This window comes from Dromiciops gliroides, chromosome 2 (genome assembly GCF_019393635.1).
Source record: "Dromiciops gliroides isolate mDroGli1 chromosome 2, mDroGli1.pri, whole genome shotgun sequence".
NCBI lineage: Eukaryota > Metazoa > Chordata > Mammalia > Microbiotheria > Microbiotheriidae > Dromiciops > Dromiciops gliroides.
Window position 1 is genome coordinate 471,908,382 of NC_057862.1, and position 16,615 is coordinate 471,924,996.

Consider the following 16,615-nt stretch of genomic DNA (forward strand, 5'->3'; position numbering starts at 1 on the left):
TACATATGCAAGGATTTATTTGTCCTGCTTCCTAATCCATAGAACACAAGGGCTCAATGTATATACCTTTTCTTTATCCAGCTCAAACCACTAGGCTTTACCAGTATAGTGTCAGACCAAATGAAGTCTTTGAATTCAACACATTATTTCAGAGCTGGTCTCTATGCTGTGTTTTAATGATCACTTGAAATACATTTGTTAACGTTTTAGACAATTGTAGAGAACACTTTTGACTGGCTTGGAATCCTTATATTTTCCAAAAATGAGGTGATGGAATACTGAGTTTTTGAGCCTTACTAACAGGGATTCTTCAGGTGATCTCTATACAGCTAGGTACATTACAATATTGCAAATCAGGACAGCAAGTTTCATCTAATAGAAAGAAAATTCAGAGCTCTATTTGTAGTGTTAAATAATGACAAATCAGTAACAACCTCTAAGAATCTAGAATGAGATAAAGGTATATACAGATTTTTTTTATAGGAGACTTTTGTATTTATAACATCCTCACAGTTTTCTAGTCATTTGACATAGACTTAATATGATCACAATTCTATAACTTCTGAATTAAATTAGTGGTTAAGTGAGTGCCTCCAATACTTATTGCTTTCTCCTGGCTTAAATTTTCTTACATTTACTTAATATGAATTATTGTGTTCAGTTTTGAGCACCACCCTTGAGGAAGGATATTCGTAAAAGATCTGCCTGGGATACCAATTAAGTGACTGTCAATCTATGTCAGGGGTAAGTTTAACCCAGGTGTTCCTGATTCTGAGGCCACCTCTCTATCTACCATAATAATAAATTATGAGATGAAGAAAGATAAAGACTCAGAAGAGGTTATTGGATTTGGCAATGAAGAGGTCTTTGATAACCTTGGAGAGACTGGTTTCAGTTGGTGAAGTCAAAAGAAAAGATTGGGTAGAAGAGTTGTTTGTCCAAGAGGACCAATGACATCAGGAGGGTGATACCTTGATTTGCAAGTGAATAGGATTTAAGTGAGGCAGAGCTATGCAAAGTCATCAGCCTCACTCTCTCTTCCACAGTCACTGGAGTTCGTTGGCAAGACATAGGTCAAAATGACTGGCCATGGCCCTGTAGAAGGGTTAAGAAATGAGTGGAGAGTGGGGCAGCTAGGTGGCGCAGTGGATAAAGCACTGGCCCTGGATTCAGGAGAACCTGAGTCCAAATCTGGTCTCAGACACTTGACACTTACTAGCTGTGTGACCCTGGGCAAGTCACTTAACCCTCATTGCCCTGCAAAAACAAAACCCCCAGAACCAAAAATAAGTGGAGAGGTAACAAGCCTGAAAGCTAATACTGCTTCTCTTTGGTGCCATGAAAGGAAAAGTAAATTTTAAGTGGAAAGTTGGAACAGTAAGGATAATCTATGGAAGAAAGTGAAACTACTAGGTCTTGAGTTATTCTCGTACAACTTTCCATTTACCTTGTTGATAAACATTCTTAACAAGATGTTCCACTTTGTCTTTCAGGAGGTCTCCAGGTTTGCTATGCCAATAATGTGGTATAATAGGAACCCCCATAATAGGATCTGGGTCACTGGGTCACAGCATCATAGTTCTTAGAGCTGGAAAGGACTTCCGAGGTCATCTTGTCCAATTCCCTTGTTTTACCTGGAACACTGGGATCCATGAGGACGTTTCTCCATGAGATGCTTGACTTGGAGCAGCTACTAGAGACTGCTCAATCTGTGTTAGTCACAGGTAACACTTGAAAATTGAGCCATGTCAGCTCAACTAAGCATGAACAAAAAAAAGCACCAGATTAAGTCCCCTTAGCATCCCAGGTTCTGTGGTATCTTTAGAGCAAAGCTTCTTAAGCTGTGGGTCATGACCTCATAGGGGGTCAAGTAACTAAATACGGAGGTTGTGAAAAATTTGGCAACAGTAAAAAGTTATGTATAGGGGGCAGCTAGGTGGCGCAGTGGATAGAGCACCGGCCCTGGAATCAGGAGTACCTGAGTTCAAATCTGGCCTCAGACACTCAACACTTACTAGCTGTGTGACCCTGGGCAAGTCACTTAACCCCAATTGCCTCACTTAAAAAAAAAAGTTACGTATATCTACTTTACGTGCCTATATAACTTGGAATTGCATAAAAGTTTCTCCAGCGAAAAGGGGTCACAAATAGAAAAATTTTAAGAAGCCCTGTTCTAGAGGTATACATTTCCATAAAACATTAACTCTTGTAATGACAGGTGGTCCCACTACCCACTTGGAGGTCCCAGTCATTCCCTTTCCAGTGTTGCCCTAAAGAAATCACTTAGCATATTTACTAAATGCATTTACTACAGTAAAAAGGAAAGTTTTAAGTTAATTCTGAAGCAATTGAGCACAGTTCCTCCTGGTAAATGTCAATTTGGGGCATGCTTTCCCTCACTTTGATAACAGGAATAGACACACTTAAAGGCCATTTGTAGAAGAATACTATCAAGTCTGCTCCAATTCAGTATCAAAATGGAGAAGGAAAACTACTTACTGACAAATGGCCAATCCACCCTTTGTTGTTGTCCTCATATTTAGTCTCAAAAACAGAGAAATCTGCTGTTCAGTACTTCAGTGATCAGGAGTTAGGATAAAGTTTCTAAAATTAAAGCTAAAGCTGGGGCAGCTAGGAGGCATAATGGATAGAGCGCTGGGCCTGGAGTCAGGAAGATTTTTCTTTCTGAGTTCACATCCAGCCTGGGACAATTAGCTCTGTGACCCAAGGCAAGTCACTTCACCCTGTTTGCCTTAGTTTCCTCATCTGTAAAATGAGCTGGAGAAGAAAATGGCAAACCACTCCAGTCTCTCTGCCAAGAAAACCTTAGTTGGAATCACAGAGTGTCAGACAAGATTGAAATGGATGAGCAATAACAGCTCCAAAGTGAAATGGGCTGCTTTAAGAAGTAATGTGTTTCAGGGCAGCTAGCTGGCGCAGTGGATAAGGCACAGGCCCTGGATTCAGGAGGACCTGGGTTCAAATCTGACCTCAGATACTTGACATTTGCTAGCTGTGTGACCCTGGGCAAGTTACTTAACCCTTAGTGCCCCACAGATAGATACATAGATAGATAGATGAATGAATGAATGAATAAATAAATAAAAGAATGTGTTTCAATTGTGGGATGAGATTATGATGGAACACTATTGTGCTATAAGAAATGATGAGCAGGATGCTATTAGAAAAACCTGGAAAGATTTATGAGCTGATGCAAAGTGAAATGTACTGTATACAAAGTAACAGCAATATTGTAAGATAATCAGTTGTGAATGACTTATTTTCAGCAATACAATGATCCAAGACATCTCTGAAGGACTTATGAAAAATGTACTCCATATCCAGAAAAAGAACTGATGGTGTCTGAATACAGACTGAAGCACCATTTTAAAAAAAGAAGTAATGTGTTTCACAGGACTCATGGAAAATGGTATCCATCTCCAGAGGGAAAACTAATGAACTCTACCTGCAGATTAAACCTTTTTTTTTTTCCTTTCACTTTGTTTTTGTGTATCTCCACACAAAGGTTAGGATGGCCACTTGTCAGTATTCAGTTCAGCAAACATTAAGTACAAGCAAGGCATTGGGGATACAAAGACAAAAAGGACAATCCTCACTGTAAGAGGTTTACATTCAGTTGGAGATGTAATTTCAAATATAAGCTGCAGTAGAAGGCCTCTGAGGTGCCTCCAAACTCAGATTTTGTGAAGTCTTGATGCTCACATATCGCCATATAAAAGGTTGTGCTTCCCTCAGCATCCCCCAGACTTCAAATAGTGTAGCCTTTCTCCATGGCCCTATGAACACTGAATTTGATAATTTATAACTATTTTTGCTAATTTAATGAATATAAGATGTGCAGCAGAGGCAGCATGGCATAATGGAAAGAGAGCTGGCCTTCACATTAGGACAACCTTTGTTCAAGGCCTGCCTCTGACACTGGCTATATGATCTCTCAACAGACCTAACAACTCTCTAAGACTGTTAGTTGCAAAGAAGGTGCTGATCTGTATTGTTAGGGATAGTTTTCTTATGGGGAATTTTCTATTCCAATTAAATTACAAGTCTGGTCCAAAAAAAGAGTTGATGCATATTTCTTTGACTACTAGGAATTTTCAAGAATTTTTCTGGCGGTGGTTAATAATTTAGATTTCTGATAAAAACTTCCCATCCACATACCTTTTGGCCATTTAGAAACGTATTCTTATAAATTTTCATTAATTCTTTATAGATTTCGTATGTCTGATTTTTATCAAAAATATTTGCAATATTTTTTCCCCACTGGTTTTAATTGTGGTTGATTTTGTTGTACGAGATCAGTTTTCTGCGATCAAACATATATGCTTTTGTCTGTAACTTTTTGTTTTAACAATTTTCTTTTTCATAATTGTGATATATCTAGAATTCCATTTTCTTCCAACCTTTCTATTATGTATATGTTTTTAAAATTTATATGACTGATTTGGAATTTATTTTATATGATACAAATCGTAGGGTCACAGAGCTATTAAGCATCTGCGGCTGGATTTGAACTCGGGTCTTCCTGACTCTAGGCCCAGCACTTTTTTCACTGTGCCATACAAGCTGGGGACCTTGTTAACCTTGAAACCTAGACATGATTTTACCATGAGTATGTTAGAGGATTTTCCTGAAGTAACTAAGTAGGGATAACAAGCTAAAGAGAAAAAAATGACTCTCAGTAGAGTCTGGTCATTAGGCCAGGATCAGACCTGATCAAGTTAGCTCCCCACAACAACATAAGCTCCTAGAGGAGGGGGAGTTTTGTTTTGCCTTTGTATTTCCAATGTCCTACACATAGTAGGTGCTTAGTAAATGTTTATTCAAATGATATGGGAACAGCAGAAATAGCACAACTTGATTCCTTGATAGACCTTCAAGAGAACAGTAATCTGCAGACCATTCCATAGCCCTGAGAACTTACTTTTATTTTTCCCAGTTTTACTTAATTAACCTAACTATACTCTGTCCCAAATACATTCACACATATTTAAGTACGAAAGGAGAAAAGAGAAGATAAAACAAGGTAACATGCACTGCAAAAAATGAACAGTTAGCATGGAAGACGTACTCAAGAGGTTAGGGGACAAGGAAGAAGGGAGAAGAAAAGCTAAACAATGAAGAGAAAGGAGGGGACTGGGAGGGGCTGCTTCGATCTGTATCACCACAGGTCTCTAGCTGTAAAAAGATTTCATGAGCAGCACTGCAGACATTAGTTAGTGGAAGAAGCCATTTATTTGTGTTGGCTATTTGCTTTTAGGCACCAATATTTGATTCACAGTAACTTCCATCTGTTAATAAAGGAAGCTAAATAAAATACATATATACAAAATCCCTCTATACACACAGGACCTAAATCTAAGCATAGTTATTAAGTAATAGCTTTAACAAATATCTGATTAATCACCATAATTATCTCCATAACCCTCTCTCAGTGAGACAGGTCATAGCATGGATGTGTGTTTTTCATGGTAGAAAAGGAACCAGATTTAGCAGTAAAGTAACTTGATCCCATTGCAAAGTCAGTAAAGCCAAAACAGAATTCTAGTCTCATGATCACCATTGTGGTTTCTGTTTTAGTTTTTGTTCATGCAAAACTGTGCCGACATAAAGGGGGAAAAACCACTGTCAGCCAAACCCACTTCTGGAGATCCTGGGAATGGCTCTGGGGCCTTTGGACCCCTCGGTATCCATTCACTGTTCATGGGAACAAGTTCCTGTACAGTTGGCACCTTATTGGATTGGAATAAAAAGTTCTACCTTTTCCTTTATATTTTCCTCATCCTCTTTTTGCAACGCTGGTTGAAGACAGGAGAGGATCCCATGAGGCTGTCAGGGGAGTGGGATCCATAGCTGCTCTCTGAGCCATTGGGACTCTGTGGTATCCCAGCCTCACTGATGCCTGACATGGGCTCTTCAAAGACATCACTGCCCAGCACACCATGCCCAGAGACAGTGCCTTCTTCACTCTCCTGTGACTCTATTTTCACTGGGGCCAAATTCCAGAGAGGAGAAGCATTTACCTCAGCACCTAGAAACAGATTCCAACAGCCCAGCAGTCAAACACCAATAAAAAACCAAATGCATGAAGGTTAGTGAAGATTATATACTGAGAAGGAATCTGAAAACTGATACAAATGAAGAATATAAAGAGAATAAGAAATATAAGATTAGGTCAGACAAACAGTCCAAGCTATCTCTAGGAAAAAGCACGACAGTTGCCCTTCTTTAGTCCACTTACAAAGGTAAATTAACACTGAACATACCCTTGCTTTCCCATTGCTCTTTAAGGGGATTAAAAAGGATGGAAGTTTTCCTGCCCAGTTCAAGGGTTCATGGAGATACTTCCTTTGGTTTTCTCCTTTACAAGGCACCTGTCTTCTAGCCTTTTGTTCTAGCTCCCAGGCCCAGTTCCAGGTAGAAAGAAGTCAAGATTGTCACTCTCCTTATTTGGCCAAATAGTTTTTGGCCAGGCCTGATCCAGGGAGGGGAATCTTATGTCTATGAATGGCAGACTTATCTCTATGAGTCTTCAGCAATTCCTCTCAGACTCTTTTCTTTTATTTAGTCATGATCTCCAATTTATCCTTCTGATTTTTTAGGTTCTTTCCCTGACAGTTTAAAAACATTTTTTTAAAGTCAGATCTACCACTATTACCACTAAACCCCCCAAGGATTTATGTTATTGATGTGGGTATTATTTCCACCAATGCTGCCTCCAATTTAGTTATAACTAAATACATCATCTTTGAGAGTTGGTATGACCAAAAATTTCAATACCCTGCAGCCTTCCAGTGATGCTGCTCCTTGAACATAGCTAGGCTGGTGTCTAGATAACAATACAGAGTTATGATACTGGATGTATCTGTACTTGAAGCCTTTCCAGCTTGGGAGGACCTGCTGAATTTTAGGTCCTACTAGCAAAGCCATGAAGAGGACAGGATCTCCTTCACACTATAAGGGATCAGAATTAGATTTCGGAGGAGGCTGTGTGGTCCTAGTGTTGATTTGCTTAGTTGGGCAAAAAATGATGAAGATCCAAATGGTATTTTATATTTGCAAAATGTATAACTGTACATTTCCCAATCTTTGGGAAGAGAAGGTAACTGACTCACTCAGCAGCTTTCTTTTAATCATGCCATAATTGAGAGCTACTTTGGAGAATGCCTCCTCCAGCCTAATCTATTTTTCCAAAGAACAGGGAAAGGCAACAGCAGGTACCTTCAGAATCCAAGTTCAAATAAGATGTCTTGTGACATGGTATTTTTAAATTCTAGGCTTTTCATTCTTCCTTTCCTTTCCTCTCCTCTTTCATTCTTTTACCTCCAGCTCACCTATCATTTCCTAAGAGCTTGATTTCATATGGAAGGATGCAAAATCAGTAAGGGGAGCTAAATGAATGAGTCAGTATCACAGAATAAGATGATTTTTCCTACCTGAAGCCTGTGGGGAAGCTTCAACCTCCAGGTTGGATGAGAACCGTTCATTCTGAGCTCCAAGCACTCCTACAGGCAGAGACTGGTCACCAGATGCCAGGTCTCCTTCCAACTCCTCACTGACAGGGAAGGTGATATCACTGACAAGCTCCTCTTTGATCTTCATAGGTTTCGTATCTTCTGTGGCCTTCTCAGGATTTACAATCTTCTCATACTCCTCAGAGAGCTGCTTGCTAACCTGTCAGCAGGCAAGAGACAAAGTTTTCCAAGAGAATGGTGAAGGCAAGTTGATCTTCATCTTTCTTCCCCTGGGAAAATAAAGGGGGGTAAGGGGGTTGGAGAGGGAAGAGTATGAATGACAGAGAAGTTTAAAATAAGTTCAAAGATGAAGGAGTTTTGTTTAGCAAATGAATGAGAGAAAGGCATGACAGATGTGAAAACGCTTGTTTATGATACAGAAAGGGCATGTGTATATGAGAAAAATGTGTAGAAAGATACTGATGGAAAATAGGAGGGACAGCAAAAAAGGTTCTATTTTTAGCTATAGAAGCTAATATATAGCAACATGTGTACCGCAATGTGCTTCTTGGGTATAACTGTATATATACTATATGCAGACCTAAGTTACTTAAGGAAAACTTTCTTCTTATGTATTAGAAATGCTTTATCCAGGAGCAGCTAGATGGTACAGTGGATAAAGTACCGGTTCTGGATTCAGGAGGAAACTAAGTTCAAATCCAGTCTTAGACACTTGACATTTACTAGCTGTGTGACCTTGGGCAAGTCACTTAACCCTCACTGCCCAGCAAAACAAAAACAAAAACAAACAAAAAAAAAAAGAAGAAAAAAGAAAGAAAAAGAAATGCTTTATCTGCCTTGGGGAAACTGAAGCAATGGCCAGGAGATCTGTTTAAGGCCACAAGAGAAGATTAGATGATTAAATTTCTAGTCTAGAGTTCAATACCCTGAATATTTTTACCAGCTCTCAGTCCTTACCTCTTTTTAACAGATCTGTTAAATCCTGGTCATCTGGTTTCAATCTATAGAGAATCTTACTAATGGATGGGCTATGGGCCATCCACTGAAAACAGGGAATGAGGTTTGAGCAGCAGAGAGATGGGGCTCAGGAAAATGAAGATTCTTCCCTTTTCCTACAATCTTAACTTTCCCCTCTAGTTCAAGGGATGAGGGAACCCGAAAACCCCTGATTCAATTTCCTTTGTTTACTTCTTCACATGGCCCCCTCACCTGTAAAATATAACTGTGATAGTCCTTGATGCGGTGCTGCCAAAACTTCTGCAGGGACAGCACACTGCCAATGCCCACCTCGTGGAATACCTGCTCCATAACATCAGGAAAGGGAGTCTGCCCCAACTGGGCCTCCCGGTCCACAGCAAAGCGTAGCAGCTTGGTGAATTTAAGGCAATACTCGTGGGCCACATCTGTTAGAGTCTCCAGGACACTTTCATTAGCACATTCAAATCCTGCATGAGCCAGGATTGTGGCTACTGACTGGTAGAGCAGCTGACGACAGGAGTTCCAACTCAGTTCAGTCACAGGTTCCCCCTTTCCCCTGAAAGTAGAGATAGGGCAGCTTTATGAGGGCTCACACTGTGGGAGAAACCTATCACTAGGATAGGTTTTTCCAATTTTAAGAAAACCAATTTCCATTGTTGTAGGGAAATTTAGGTCAGGTTAGTTTTGGGTTCTTTCTCATACTGCCTGAGCATATCCCAGGACCTCATGATCACATCTTAGAACTTGACAAACTTAGTTTTCTTTTAGCCAGTTTCAAGCCCTGTGTTTCAATGCACTAATCCATGGATATTACTATCTACCATATATTCAGTTACCTCTTGAGAACTTTACATACAGTAATAGCATATTTCCACCTAGTTCTGCAAATAGCTTATATAATAACTATAAACAAAAATAATTTTAAGGAGAGCAGCTCCTTAAGCTTGTGGACAGTACAAAACAGTTATAAGTAGATGCATATTGGGGAAATATTCACTCCTTTGCCATGTGCTTCTCTGATACAGTCAGGCAAAGTATTGAGGTTAACATAGATAAGACAAATTCCCTAACAGACAGTCAAAAGATATGGACTGGCCATTTTGGAAGGAACATCACTGTGGAATCTAGATGCAGACTGAACCATACTATTTCTACTGTTTTTTGTTTTTCTTGAAGTTTTTCCCTTTTCTGATTCTTCTTTCACAGCATGACTAATGCAGAAATATGTTTAACGTGATTGTACATATATAACCTATATCTTGCTGTCTTGGAGAAGGTGGGGAAGGAAGGAGAAAAATTTGGAACTAGAAATCTTATAAAAACAAATGTTGAAAACTATCTCTACATATAACTAGAAAATACTTTTATGATTAAAAAAAAGAAAGGAACATCAGCTAATAATAGCCATATGAAATATGTTCCAAATCACTAATAATTAAAGAAAAGCAAATAAAAACAATTTTTGTGACTATGCATATCTGTTGCAAGTGTGTCTTCCCACCCATCACAATGCACTTGCTTTTGTTTTTTTGTTTGTTTTTGTGGGGCAATGGGGCTTAAGTGACTTGCCCAAGGTCACACAGCTAGTAAGTGTCAAGTGTCCGAGGCCGGATTTGAACTCAGGAACTCCTGAATCCAGGGCTGGTGCTTTATCCACTGCACCACCTAGCTGCCCCCAACAATGCCCTTGCTAATGGGGTAGAGAAGATAGAGGAAGAAAAAAAAATTGTTTTTGTTAATTTGAAAAAAATGTTTAAAGAAAACCACTGGATACATTGAAAAATTTGGTATCAAAGATATGCTTAACATCCAATATGATGTATGGCTACATGATGAAGAATTAAAGAAAATGTGTAAAAAAAAAGCCCCCCAAACCTGAAGGCTATGGCCAAACTCCTGCTTTTCTAATTTTATTGATGACATCTTCATCCTTGGGAAGTAAGGATCTTCTAAACCTAATTTTTATAAAAAGCTTGCTAACTTACATTTCAAATTTACCACATCTCTCTCCTCATGGAACGTGGACGGAGGAGTAAAATAATAGGTTCTCTCTACTACTCACTTGATGTGAGTCACTCAATACTAAGACTAGCAAAGTAATTGCTTGCCTGTTCTGGAGCAATGACTGCACTTCACACAGTTAACTAAGAGCCACTAAAGCACTTAAAATAGATTGTATTAGGGCAGCTGGGTGGCTCAGTGGATATAACACCAGGCCTGGATTCAGGAGGACCTGAGTTCAAATCCAGCCTCAGACACTTGACACTTACTAGCTGTGTGACCCTGGGCAAGTCACTTAACCCTCATTTTCCTGTGCAAAAAAAACAAAAATAGATTGGATCAACTCATTGTGCATGTTCATTTAACCAGATATTTTATGTTAGATCCCTGCCTTACCGGTAAAAGTCACTCTCTGGGTCACTATGTCTGATTTGGAATGGCATTTTACCAGTCTTGTTATCCAAAGAAAGTAGGTCATCAGGGAGGGGGGGTGAAGCTGGACAGGATGGAAGTGGTTCACTCTCTTCAGTTTTGATGCCCTCTGCCTGCTGTTGCATCTGGGCCTGAGCTGTAGCAATGAGGCTTCGTAGGCGCCGGTTGTGCTGAATAAGTTGGATCGTGTGGGTGGTAAGGCTGCAAGGCTCAGATGGGATGTCCAGCATGGTGGTTGGCCGTGGCTTATTGGCAGAGGGTTGGTGCAGGAGTGGATCTTGGACTTCCACCAGACGGAACTCCCGTGGGAGCAAATCAAAGGAGCTTCTGTTAGCTTGGCTGGATGATATTGGGATTTCTCCCCAGTATCTCAACATTTTGAAGAATGGGTTGTTAAATTAAGTCTGATAAAAGCAATAATTCCCAATCCACAAGACAGGTTTCCAAAATAAGAAGTAGTTTGGTCCAGTCGCCTCCTTACATCATCCTTCTCAGAGGATGCGAGGCCAAGACTACCTAGAAAAATGTCTGAACCAGCAGTACTGTAGAAGGATCAGCATAGTTCTCATTGAACCATGATTTCTGATCTGAAAGAAAAAAAGATGTTTATAATTACAATCAAGCAAACTGATAGCTTACACATGGCAGTCATCAAAGTTAATGCAATTTTAGACTTCATTAAGAAGTCAAGAAAACCTGGGTTCACATCCTGCTTCTGATACTTACTGGTTAAGGGTAACAGCTTCCTTTCTGAGTCTGTTTCCTCTGCTGGGAAATGCCTATAATAACTGTCCCTGTAGTACCTATCTCCCTCACAGGGTGGTTGTGAGACTCAAATGAGATTCTGTATGTAAAAATATTTGCAGATTTTAAAGCAATCAGTTATGATGACAACACTATGATGAAATACATTGTATCCAGGGGGCAGCTAGATGGCACAGTGGATAAAGCACTGGCCCTGGATTCAGAAGGACCCAGTTCAAATCCAACCTCAAACACTTGACACTTACTAGCTGTGTGACCCTGGGCAAGTCACTTAAACCTCATTGTCCTGAAAAACAAACAAACAAAATACATTGTATCCAGAATTTGCATCTCCCTAGATGCAAAATTAAGACCAATGGGTGGACACCACTAAGAGGCAGGTGTAGACTTGATGTAAGGAAAAACTTACTTAAAAATTAGTTACCCTAAAATGTAATGGAGTGCCTCAGAAAGGTAGTGAATGCCTTCCTACTCCCCTCCTAGAACAAACTGATTACCAGACATCTCATCTTGCTATTTAATTTAGTCTTTTAATCCCTTAGCCTCTTCTCCCCTTTGACTAGAGGGCTGGAAGGTGGAGTCCTAAATTCCAACCAAGATTTCCTTTATAGGGGTAGAACTGGGACTTAGCTCAATCCAATTTCCATCTGTAGCTCTGTCTGAACAAGAATGATGAGAAAGTTCATCATCTAAAAAAGATTTGTGGGGTTTCGAGGACTGTAAACTCTACAAGAGTCAACAGTGTGATGTAGCATCCAATAAAATGAACATGATCCTAGAATGAATTAAGAGAGGTATAGTTTCTATGAGTAGAGAGATAACAGTCTGGCTATACTGAGGCCTGGTCAGAGAACAACTAAAGTATTATATCCAGTTCTGGATACATATTGATATATTCAGACTGCAATCCATTCTTGCTTGCCCATTCTATCAGACTCCTTTGTACATCTTCCTGTAAGTTTGTAACAGGGCTTCTACCTAATATGTTTGGTGCCTTCCCTTATTTCTTGGGACATCTGAAAATATACCAGTGGAGCAAATAAATGGGTCTTCCATTGGTTATCCCTTGCTCCTGCCACATGACCAGTTCATCTTCTTTCTTGATTATACATTTCCCTGATGACACCTTGGTCATTGTGGGGGACCCAGGGATCAGTTTCTCAGTGCTTTCTTTCTCCTCCCTCTCCCCCCAGCCAACTCCAGAAAGTCCAGTTCTTGAGAAACTTTTTTTTTGGGGGGGGGGCAGGGCAATGAGAGTTAAGTGACTTGCCCAGGGTCACACATCTAGTAAGTGTCAAGTGTCTGAGGCCGGATTTGAACTTAGTTCCTCCTGAATCCAGGGCTGGTGTTTTATTTTAACCTAGCTGCCCCTAAGTTCTTGAGAAACTTTAGCAAATCTTATTTGGGACAAACCCAAGGGAACAAAAAAAAATGGAGAGAGACTCTTTTGGCTACCTCAGTGAAGGACTGATGGCATCAAACTACATGGAGATAATGAACTAATGGACTTGGTCTGGAGCAACTTTACTGGGGATCTTTTGCATTCTTTTCCCAGATGTAATTAGTAGAGTTCATTTTAATTTAGAGCATCCTCAAATCATGTCAACCAGTGGAACTGAATGATACTAACCAATTAGCTTTGATCAATGTATAATGACCTGCCTTTATCAAAAGAGAATCAAAAGCCTTGGTAGACACCACAGGCTCTCTTAGCTCTCCCTCTTAGTACAGGGTAGGTTTTGTATGTCTTCTAAACTCTCTAAGTCTTCTTAGGTGGTGAGACCACATGCTGTCTCTCTGGGACTCAGCATGGGTCTTTTGGAGCTTTTATCCTGCTCTTGCTAACTGCCATGCTGAAGCTCTCTCCCTGCTTTTTCTACCACTTGGCCTGGGACCATGAAAAGTTAGGGAGACTCATGGTAAATTTTTTACTGGTATATAATATTAATAAGTTAAAATATGTTTACCCAAAACTGATACATAGTAATAGTAATTATTTCAAAAAACATACCATTGAAAGTCAGGGAATAAAAAAACTGACGCCTATGTAACATTTTGAAGTTTGCAAAGTATTTTACCTGTGCTATATTATTAAAGTCTCACAAGAATCCTGTGAGGTGGGTTCTAAACTTATTACTATTTCCAGATTCCAGATTACATATTGCATACATATTACAGAGACCCGGAGAGGTTAAGGGAATTGTCCATGCTCACAAAACTACTAAAAATCAGTGGTGAGATCTGAGCCCAGGTTTTTTTCTAACTCCTGGTTCAGAACTCTATGCCACATTGTAAATGATCTAGATGTCCTACTATATGAGAATCTACTTAAGGAGCTGGGCATATTTAACCTGGAGAAGAGAAAAATTGCCAAGGGATTTGACTGCTGTCTTTGAAGGGCTATCACACAGAAGAAACAGTTGACTTTTTCCTTTTCGAAAGAGGAAATTTTAGGCTTAAATAAGGAAAAAAACTTTCTAGTAATTAGAATATCCCAAAGCTGAATGGGCTTTCTCCTAAGGAAGCTTTGGGTTCCTCCTCAGGGGTGCTCTCTGAGTAAAGATTGGATGATGATTTATAGGGAATGTTGTTGAGGGAATTCCTTTTCATGTAGAGGATGAAGTAGATGGCCTCCAAGGTCCCTTACAACTCTGTGCCTTTGTCAGGGGAAGGGACACACTGGCTCAGAAATCAAGTTGAAGGGTGCCTGGCAACAGGGACAGAGCATGGTGGTAAAAATAACTACATCTAAAAGCTGAAGACCAGGGTTCAGTTCCAGCTGGGACAGTTATTATTTGTGTGATCCCAAGGAAGTCACTTGCTTTAGTTTCCTCATCTGTAAAACCTAGAGGCGTGCACTTGATGTGCAATGGAATTTGGGGTCCAATTGGTTGTGAGTCATCCCAAAAGAATTACAAGACTCAGTGACTCAGTTTCCCAAATTTTATTGCAATGCTGTGGGTGACCACAGGGAGAGAACCAGAATAGTGTAAAGGTATCTCTTGAATAGTGAAAGAAAAGACGGTTATATTTATAGTATAGATAAATTGATTATCTGTCTCATTATAATAATCTCCATCTTGGGGAGGTACAGGGGAGGGCTTATCCTAATTTGGAGTTCCTGGGGGTCCTAAGCCAACCCCTAAGGTGGGTACCTTTTTCAGTGGAGGTGTTTTGGGGGTTTACATGTCATAAGGTAAATCTGGGGACAAATTTGGCCTTTTCTGCGCATGTCTCTTTCTGATTCCCATAGCTAGTTTCAAAATATAATCATTTTTCATTAGAATTTCTATAGGTTGTCTTTTTCCTTTATTGTTATTTTGACCTGACCCGTTCTGGGCCATTATGGATGTTGATCACTATGGGTATGAGAACCTAACATAAGTTATCCATTAACTGGGATCTGACTCCCTTTTAGAGCTAATATCTGTACTAGAGCTTGGGTCTTATATTTTTCTATTAACCCTTTTTTTGCTTCCCACATCACACTGATGTGAGGTAGCGTGGTGCAGTGGAAAGCCTGCTAGAGTCAGAAATCCTGGCTTTGAAACCTGACTATCCCTCACTTCTTATGACTCCTTAAACTCTCTGGATCTCAGTTTCCTCCTCTGTAAAACCAGGGGTTGACCTTAGATGACCCCGTGGGTCCCTCCCAGCTGTGTCCGAGCTCTAAAGATCTTAGGCGCTAAAGGATCCGCCCCTGGGCTGAAAGAGATGGAGAGGGGTCGGTGGGAAGGATATTTACCGGCTTCTAGGGGAGTAGCTGGGAGGGAGCGACGTCTAAGCCGGGCCTCAGCAGGGTACTGAAGTCCCTGGAGCCGTCTTCTGGTCGAAATGCTGCGGGGGACAGTGGTGGAGGGAGCGAGAGTGCTAAGACCCCTGAAATTGGTTGCTAACGGAAGCTCCTCTCTTCAAGTCCGAGGCGGCCACCGGAAGTCATCACTAAGCATTGCAACCTGTAAAAACGCCCTCCCTTTTCAAGATGACTTTTTTATTCGATAGTTTTCGAGTTTTAATTCGGCCCAGTCGGTGAGACTACAGGGGTTGAGTGAAATTATTGAAGTTGGACATCTCCGGAGCCTTCCCTCCCCAGGGAGGGCTTGAAGTTGAAGGAGGGAACTTGGGGCTCTCAGAGTCCTGTTTCCGGCGGACACTGTTAGACATCAGACTCCACGAAGATGGCGGCGCTCTCCTCAGAGGCAGAGCTGGGATCCAGCTCCGAGCCTCCCGAGGATGATTTCAAAAAGCCGGTCCTGCCACTACCCTTGGCGCCGCGGGACCGTACACCCAGCCTCACTCCTCGGGAGCGGGAGGAGGAGCAAGAGAAGGGGGAGAAGGAGCCGCCGCTGGCCGACGGTTCTGGAGAGCAGGGAGTTCGGCCGGCTCGTCGGCGAAACGTCTTGGAGGAGCCTGGACCCGGGGCCCCCGTCGAGGAGAAGCCGCGGCCGTCTAGAGCAAGGGCGGGGGCTCCTCCGGCCGTAAGCCCGGCTCCGGCTCCCCAGTATCAGGAGCCGTCATGGGGCGGCCCCCCCGACGCTCTCTACAGCCTGGAGACGCTAAAGGGCGGGACCATCCTGGGCAACCGCAGCCTGGAGGGCCGGAGCCGCTGCGTGTTCGGGCGCCTGCCTAGCTGCGACGTGACCCTGGAGCACCCTTCAGTGTCCCGCTTTCACGCCGTGCTGCAGCACCGAGTGCGGGGCCCGGAGGGGGAGGACGATCCCCACGAGCCCGGCTTCTACCTATACGACCTGGGGAGCACCCACGGCACCTTCCTGAACAAGGTCCGCGTCCCGCCTCGCACCTACTGTCGCGTCCACGTGGGCCACGTTCTCCGATTCGGAGGAAGCACCCGGCTCTTTATCCTGCAGGTAAAGAGACATCCCAAGAATGGAGACCTCCGGGAGCCCCGCCCCCCCCCCCCATTGGGTTATCAGTTTATGTTTGGA

General features: G+C 41.7%; 2 protein-coding genes across 3 annotated transcripts in view; one reads left to right on the plus strand and one right to left on the minus strand.

Annotated features, from left to right (window-relative positions):
- Nucleotides 1-4,486: 4,486 nt before the first annotated feature.
- On the minus strand, nt 4,487-15,847 carry SUPT7L (SPT7 like, STAGA complex subunit gamma). The gene is made up of 5 exons (XM_043987043.1): nt 15,415-15,847; nt 10,869-11,491; nt 8,703-9,027; nt 7,455-7,692; nt 4,487-6,049 (listed from the first exon to the last, which is right to left on the minus strand). The coding sequence occupies exons 2-5, from the start codon at nt 11,279-11,281 to the stop codon at nt 5,787-5,789; spliced, it is 1,239 nt and encodes a 412-aa protein (XP_043842978.1). The 5' UTR covers nt 11,282-11,491; nt 15,415-15,847; the 3' UTR covers nt 4,487-5,786.
- LOC122742651 (solute carrier family 4 member 1 adaptor protein) overlaps nt 15,848-16,615 on the plus strand; it is a 32,893-nt gene continuing 32,125 nt past the window's right edge. For both annotated transcript variants that reach the window (XM_043987042.1, XM_043987040.1), the window contains exon 1: nt 15,848-16,537. In XM_043987042.1, coding sequence (XP_043842977.1) covers nt 15,848-16,537 — 690 coding nt within the window. The remainder of the gene's footprint in view (nt 16,538-16,615) is intronic.

Bases quoted from the DNA above. Each gene is read 5' to 3' on its own strand.
- SUPT7L (XM_043987043.1), bottom strand. From the start codon at position 11,281: ATGTTGAGATACTGGGGAGAAATCCCAATATCATCCAGCCAAGCTAAC. The intron at 7,693-8,702 runs GTGAGGGGGCCA...GCCTGCTGACAG, and splicing joins ATCACAGTTATATTTTACAG to GTTAGCAAGCAGCTCTCTGA. The intron at 6,050-7,454 runs GTAGGAAAAATC...ATCTGTTTCTAG, and splicing joins AGCTTCCCCACAGGCTTCAG to GTGCTGAGGTAAATGCTTCT.